This window comes from Gigantopelta aegis, chromosome 3 (genome assembly GCF_016097555.1).
Source record: "Gigantopelta aegis isolate Gae_Host chromosome 3, Gae_host_genome, whole genome shotgun sequence".
In the NCBI taxonomy this organism is placed as follows: Eukaryota; Metazoa; Mollusca; class Gastropoda; order Neomphalida; family Peltospiridae; genus Gigantopelta; species Gigantopelta aegis.
Window position 1 is genome coordinate 86967486 of NC_054701.1, and position 8444 is coordinate 86975929.

At 35.9% G+C, this 8444-nt stretch overlaps 1 protein-coding gene across 1 annotated transcript in view; it reads left to right on the top strand.

The window, feature by feature from the left end:
* Nucleotides 1–6490, top strand: part of LOC121369246 (ribitol-5-phosphate xylosyltransferase 1-like) — a 128340-nt gene extending 121850 nt beyond the window's left edge. Inside the window, exons 5-6 of the mRNA XM_041494202.1 lie at nucleotides 2175–2345; nucleotides 3042–6490. Coding sequence (XP_041350136.1) covers nucleotides 2175–2345; nucleotides 3042–3456 — 586 coding nt within the window. The 3' untranslated portion in view covers nucleotides 3457–6490. The remainder of the gene's footprint in view (nucleotides 1–2174; nucleotides 2346–3041) is intronic.
* Nucleotides 6491–8444: the final 1954 nt, after the last annotated feature.

Genomic DNA, 8444 nt, shown 5'->3' on the forward strand with positions numbered 1-8444 from the left:
CCCCCCCCCCCCACACACACACACACACTTTTTGGCACCTTCCTACGCCACTGCATGTGTCTACAGGATAAATATTTTTTTTATAAATTTAACTATTAAATTAATTTCATCAGTGTGTTGTCAGCCTTAAAAAAGCTGAATGATTCAAGTCTCATGTAGTGGTGTTTGTATATAATGTGCTGTTACTGGAAAGGACCGGTTTCATTTATCTTCTGTACTCGGTTCATAGAGTGTGCACTCTTAAACAGACGGTTTCTGATTTGAATTTCCTTGTTACTTCATCAGTGGAGTGCTCATCTGTTACGTTTGTGGAAGCTGGGTTGTTTGTTACATATAAATATATTAAAAGCAAAGAACTAAATTTGCCAATATCGGATGTGATCATCATGTTCAAAAATATAACTCAGTAGTCCATGGTGTGAGCTTGGGAACCATCTGATGTAAGGGAGACAACTCTTTAGTACTTTGGTAATATATTCTAGAAAATATTTCACAATGATTATCATAGGCATCAGATAAAGTCAACAATCTGAAGGATGGAATGTTTTTGGTTTTGTTTAATGGTACCACTAGAGCACATTGATTTATTAATCATAGGCTGTTGGATGTCACACATTTGGTAATTTGACATATTTCCCACTACATTTTTCCATTAGTAGGAAGGGATCTTGTAAATGCACCATCCCACAGACAGGACAGCACATACCACAATTCTGGGATTAATCCTAGCATGACCATGCATCAAGTGAGCACTTTACCATGGGGCTACATTCTGGCCACTGAACGATGGAGTGCAATGATTAATTCACCTTTCGGGGCAGTCGTGGTTACCGTTAACATATTCTGGTCACTGAACGATGGAGTGCAATGATTAATTCACCTTTCGGGGGGAGTGGTGGTTACCGTTAACATATTCTGGTCACTGAACGATGGAGTGCAATGATTAATTCACCTTTCGGGGGAGTGGTGGTTACTGTTAACATATTCTGGTCACTGAACGATGGAGTGCAATGATTAATTCACCTTTCGGGGGAGTGGTGGTTACTGTTAACATATTCTGGTCACTGAACGATGGAGTGCAATGATTAATTCACCTTTCGGGGGAGTGGTGGTTACTGTTAACATATTCCGCCCACTGAACGATGGAGTGCAATGATTAATTCACCTTTCGGGGCAGTGGTGGTTACCGTTAACATGTTCCGCCACTGAACGATGGAGTGCAATGATTAATTCACCTTTCGGGGGAGTGGTGGTTACCGTTAACATATTCTGCCCACTGAACGATGGAGTGCAATGATTAATTCACCTTTCGGGGGAGTGGTGGTTACCGTTAACATATTCTGCCCACTGAACGATGGAGTGCAGTGATTAATTCACCCTTTGGGGGAGTGGTGGTTACCGTTAACATATTCTGGTCACTGAACGATGGAGTGCAATGATTAATTCACCTTTCGGGGGAGTGGTGGTTACCGTTAACATATTCTGGTCACTGAACGATGGAGTGCAATGATTAATTCACCTTTCGGGGGAGTGGTGGTTACCGTTAACATATTCTGGTCACTGAACGATGGAGTGCAATGATCAATTCACCTTTCGGGGGAGTGGTGGTTACCGTTAACATATTCCGCCCACTGAACGATGGAGTGCAATGATTAATTCACCCTTTGGGGGAGTGGTGGTTACCGTTAACATATTCTGGTCACTGAACGATGGAGTGCAATGATTAATTCACCTTTCGGGGGAGTGGTGGTTACCGTTAATATATTCTGGTCACTGAATGATGGAGTGCAATGATTAATTCACCTTTCGGGGGAGTGGTGGTTACCGTTAACATATTCTGGTCACTGAACGATGGAGTGCAATGATTAATTCACCTTTCGGGGGAGTGGTGGTTACCGTTAACATATTCTGGTCACTGAACGATGGAGTGCAATGATTAATTCACCCTTTGGGGGAGTGGTGGTTACCGTTAACATATTCTGGTCACTGAACGATGGAGTGCAATGATTAATTCACCTTTCAAGGGGGGGGGGGGGGGGTTACCGTTAACATATTCTGGCCACTTTGGTTTGAAAACTGAGAGTGACCAGCACGTCCCTCCATCATCTATGATTGTTCTGTGGTTTGTTTGTGTAAATGTGTTGAAAAGTTAAACCAGTTGACTGTGTTTTCAGGTACCGCGAGTTCCCCAAGGTGGACAGTGCCCATCTGCCTCTGACGACCCACAGGAAGTATCTGAGCAACTTCCTGGGCACCATTTACAAGAACTCATCACGTGAAGTCCTCCTCAAAACTCTGGAGGCAAGTCCACATCAGAAGAGATGCTACATCAAACCTCGGATGGTGTAAGTTATAGTCTGTAGTCTGTGGCAAAAGGAAACCGATGAATTAACACATAACTATAATGAATAATACTAAAATTCGTGAATACCAACTGTCAGAATTTTTTTTTTCAATAATAAATTTCATTGTAAATAAAAACGTTTTTTCACAGATTACCATCAAATTGTATCGATTAAATCTTGTTGCAGGAATGAAAAGTTAAAGTTTATTTTGTTTAATGGTACCACTAGTTACATCATCGGCTATAGGATGTCAAACATTTGGAAATTCTGACATATATTCTTGGAGAGGAAATCTGCTTCCATTAGAAGCAAGGGATATTATATGTGTACCATGCTACAGACAGGATATCACATACCATGGTATTTGATCAATCTTAGACTGACCATGCATCAGGCGAGCGCTGTACTGCTAGTCTACATCCGACCCTTATGCAGGAATGACAGTAAATGCTGGAACAGTCAAGGAATTATGAGTAATCAGTACACAGATCTGTATATGCAATTGCTTTACTGTGTCTGTTACAGCAGTTGCCTTCATATGTAAATATATTGCAAAAAGAGAAAAATTCTTGAAATTACAGTTGAAAAAAAATAGATGAGATATCTTTAAACAAACATTCCTTTCCTTTCCAACAAGCCATAGTTTAAAATGTAGTCAGATGATATTAAACATGTTTTCCTTTTCTTCCATTTCAGGTGGCTGCCTCAAGAATCGGACGAAACCCGTGAGGACTACTTACGAGCCCTGGCTCAGAGCGACTTAACCCTGAACCCTGTCGGCATCAACACCGAGTGTTACCGGATCTACGAGGCGATGTCGTATGGATCTGTTCCCGTGGTGGAGGACATCATGACCCCTGGCTCCTGCGGCCCATCTAGCGCCTCAGAGGTTGCTCCTTTAAGGCTCCTCAAAGAATTCAATGCTCCGATAATCTTTATCAAGAACTGGAGTCAGCTGCACGACATCTTGGAGAAGGAGACCCGCATGACGCACGAAGATAAGATCAAGAGACGGCAGAAATTAATTCAGTGGTACGAGAATTTTAAATACCTGATGAGAGAGAGACTAGTTAGGGTTTTAGAAGAAAGGTTTTTCAACATAAAGCGGTAGTGTGCACTGACCACCGTTTAGGGTTTATTGTTAATTAATTAATTAAGTTGTTACCGTGGTAACATACCTAAAGTCTTTCATCTCTCTGCTGGCCAGCATGTTTGGTTTCCATTCACATATCAAGGGGAATAACTAGGTTGTTACAGGAAGAGGTTACTCAAATTGGATTGGTTGAAATTTGGTGCTGCATGGATGACCCAAGCCAGTATATGTTCTAGTAATAATATGTGAATATTACTGCGGACTCTCTTATTTCTTGGGTGGCAATTTTTGTGTTTTTATTGAATAATCTTTAATTGTTCATTGTTATGAGGCTAAACATTTCTTGATAGTGTATTACTATTAAGAAAATAAATAAACTACTCCATCAGAAATGCAGTTATATAGTTATATGGTTTCTTGCCTTGAGCAAAAATCCACAGAAATTGTTACTTTCAGAAAATATTGAATTTGCAGTAGGTGTTACGTGTTAACTGTTAATATTTGTTATTACACACCTTTAGATGTTAGTTATTCATGAATTTAAAATATACTCTGTTGGATTTGTGATGTTTACATAAAAAAAAAAAATTATATTAAAAATTAATATTTTTTATTGTAACTACTGATTCATACGAGATACAATTTCTTCTTTCTCTCTTCTGTTTTTGAATTTAATAATGAAAGTAATTTTACATAAAATGTTATTCATACAAGCCCACTACTAAAATGGTTGGAATGTAGTGTTGGACAAATGCCTGAGAAAGTCACTAGCCCAACAGAAGCTTTGGCTAATGCCCTATGTTTTATAGTAATAACTTCCAGTAGCCCAGAACAAAAATTCACTAGCCGGGGTCAAGGGCTATATTGGATTTGTTGAACCATGTTGATGTTGCAGTAAGATTTTTTTTTTTTAATTTGTAAAGGATGGCCAGCCATAAAGTTTCTGTTGGGTTTTTTTTGTTTTTGTTTGTTTGTTTGTTTGTTTGTGCTGAGTCATTGCATGAATCTCATCATTAAGTTGTGGTCTGTGTGTCCATTAAAACCTCTAAAATTTTATTTTACAGAACATCTAGGTTAATTGTGGTGTCTAATTGTATCATACACTATTGAATCATACACACACAGCTGAGTTAGAAGACTGACAGTTGTGTTATCGTCAGTTACTGTCAGTGTTACTTAATCATGGCGTCTAATTGAATCATACTTAGAAAGTTGAATCATACATCTACAGTTGATTTAGAATAATGATGATGGTTATCTTTAGTTACTGTCAATTAATTAGTGTATTTAAATACTTGAATCATGCACATATAGTTGAGTTGGAATGCAGACAGTGGTAAAGTTATGTTGAAATGACAAATACATGTACACAGAGGTTTTATGTGTGTTTCTTGGGGGTTTTGGTGGAGGGTTTTATGTTAACTTTTTTTTAACTGGAATGGTGGTCATTTATTTTCTTTCTGTCAGCTTACTCTTCTACTGGGCCCACGATTGGTATATCAAAGGCTGTGGTATGTACTACCCTGTCTGTTGGATGGTGCATATAAAAGATCCCTTGCTGCTAATTGAAAAGAGTAGCCCATGAAGTGATGACGGCCGGTTTCCTTTCTCAGTGTCTGTATGGTCCCTAACCATATGTCTTGATGCCATATAACCGAAAATAAAATGTGTTGAGTGCATCGTTAAATAAAACATTTCTTTCTTCCTTTCTTTCCCTCTACCGATTACATTACAGTTGTTTGTTGTGTCATCAATATGTAGTTTCTGAAACAAAACCATGTCTAACTAAGTTTAAATGTTTCCTGTGCATTACAAAACAGGACACTGAATTAAAAAAAATTATATGAATAAATAATAAATCCATCTTGTATACCAGTGTATGACAAACCATTTTTTTTATCACCAATGTGGGCTTTTCCCGTTGCAATAGTTTTTGTGGTACCGTAACTAAATTGCTGACAAAAAATGCAAGTAATGTTTTCAAAGTGTGTTAATTTTCTGTTACTACCTCCAGAATAAAATTTTTGCTACTAATATCAATTGACTGGGAAATTATTTCCAATAATTAACCATAATCATTTACAAAATATATAAATATATTATTGATTTAAACATACAGATGGTGTTTTTTGGGAGGGGTTTGGGGGGAGGTGTGGCTTGTTTTATATGTATTGTTTGTTTTCAGGCTTGGGGTGGGGTTTTTTCATAATACACATTGTTTTGTTCATTCCATCTCCTTAGAAATATGAATTGATTGTATATCAGCATTGTTAAGTGTTATTCTATGTTTTGTTTTAAGCTTTAGTTAGTAAATGTTGTTTTAAGACACTTTATATATGTAGTTGTATTTATTTACCAGGATGATATAATATGATTTAAAAAAAAAAAAATTGTTATTGGTTCAAAACAAAAACAGAGAAAATTACCTCAGATTATTTCCAGCATCCGGATTTTTATTTAATGTTATTTAAAAAGAACACAAAAACTAGCTATCAGCTATGCTTGCACTTTTGCAGCTTTGTATAAAATGTTTCTATAAAAATCATATTACAGTGTGTTTGTACACCATAAAAAAATAAAAAAAGAGTTCAGATATGTAGTTATATATTCTGCCAGGTGTTTTCTAGTAAATAAATAGATGTATGTTATTGTACTAAGTCATTTTCAGTCAGTAATTTAATATTTTATAGTCTGAACCACATTGTTAACAACTATGATAAATTATTCTCCTACGTTTAATTACCGATAAATTTTACCCACATCTTGTCCAGACAAAAATCATTAAAAAAAACATTACAATCATACAAATTCCACACACTAGATGATAAACATGTCACCTATCTCGACTTCGCTAAGATCTCCCCTGACAAAAACCATGTACGTTTTTGCTTTCTGCCATTTTACTTTTTTATGGAATACTCTTCAAGAGAGGTCGAAGCCTCCGAAGTATGTGACATAATTAATATGACGTTTTCGCGATTGCTTTTACATCATAACATGTTAGATTACATCATATCCTTTCTTGGAGAGTATTCCATAAAATGGTAAAATGGCAGACAACACAAAATTACATGCTTTTTGACCTATGTGATTTCAGCGAAGTCGATATAGGTAACATAATTATCATCTAGTATGTGGAATCTGTGTCATTGTAATGGGTTTTTTTTCAAGATTTCTGCCTGGACAAAATGTGGGGGAAATCTAATGGTAAATAAAGGTAGGTGTGTAGGCCTAGTTTATCTTGGTTGTTAACAACGTGGTTCGGACATTAGATTATTCTACAGCAGTAAATGTTAGGCATGAAAAATGATAACCGGTTTATTGAGTTGATGTCAAACCATAAAGTGGTTTACAAATGAACTTTAAAAGTAGACTTTTAATGTGATTTCTACACACTAGTTTATGGTTAATTAGTTTCCCATATTATCATATTGCATATTTTATTTCCATTGTATTATGAATACTGTACACTTCTTTTTTTGTTGCTTTTGTTGTCTAAATAATCAACCTTGTAGTACATGACATTGTACCGAACATTGTTATCTACATGCATACATTTGGGTTTTTTGTCTTAATTTTACGCAGTTTTTTATTCTACTAAATTCATGTTGAACATTCTTTCAGATTTTGTCAGTTTGGAAGACTAATGGGTGTAGGTTATAATGTTAGGCCTTTATAGTGTGTTACATATGAAAATTTATTTTTGCTGAAATACAAAACCATATATGGAATATTTGATGCTATTTATGGAATTATAACATAACAAACAAAACATTAAAGCATATTGCTAGCCTAGTAGGTATATAAGTGTGTTGGTACTGTGGACAAAAGCGTATCACTAGGTATATAAGTGTGTTGGTACTGTGGACAAAAGCGTATCACTAGGTATATAAGTGTGTTGGTACTGTGGACAAAAGCGTATCACTAGGTATATAAGTGTGTTGGTACTGTGGACAAAAGCATATCACTAGGTATATAAGTGTGTTGGTATTGTGGAGCATAACAAGTCACTATTCGTGTACAGTGAAACACTTCTAAACCGGACACCCTTGGAACCAAGACAAATGTCCGGTTTTAAGAGGTATCCGGTTTAAAGAGGTTAAGTTCTGTCCTGGTTTTTAAAAAGGTATTCTGCAAAGTGTACAGTTTTGAGGGAATTCCAGTTTATAGAGGATCCGGTCTTGAGAGGTTTCACTGTATATGGACTGTATGTTACATTGTGTATATCAAACTGTATTTATTGGTTGTCTTGTGTGCGTGCATGTCTTGTTTTGATTCATTACCTGGGTTTGTCACTAGTTAAAGAACTATTGTAAAGTCATGTCTTGTTTTGATTCATTACCTGGGTTTGTCACTAGTTAAAGAACTATTGTATAGTCATGTCTTGTTTTTAAAAATTACCTGGTATTCTGTCAAAGTTAACAGTATTGTAAAGTCCATTTATAGAGGTTTTGATTCATTACCTGGGTTTGTCACTGTATAAAGAACTGTATTGTAACATGTCTTGTTTTGATTCATTACCTGGGTTTGTCACTAGTTAAAGAACTATTGTAAAGTCATGTCTTGTTTTGATTCATTACCTGGGTTTGTCACTAGTTAAAGAACTATTGTAAAGTCATGTCTTGTTTTGATTCATTACCTGGGTTTGTCACTAGTTAAAGAACTATTGTAAAGTCATGTCTCGTGTTACAACAAGCCATTAATTAAAACTACATGTAGCTTAAAGGTTAACTTTATTATAAATGCTCAGTTAAAACCAGACTAAAAAATTGCTTGTTTAGTTGTAGCCAAATATTCAGAGATGACATTACATGTATAGATATGTATTCATTTCCAGTAAAGGCTATTTCAATTTTATAAAAAAATTATTGAAAATCTTGCATAGATTTTTGGCTAAAAGGTAAAATTACCATGAGTGATAACTTTCATGCGATTTTCCCCATCTACAGCTGTGTAGTGAATGTATTGAAAATGATCAAGAATTAAATCATGTACTAAATTAGAAT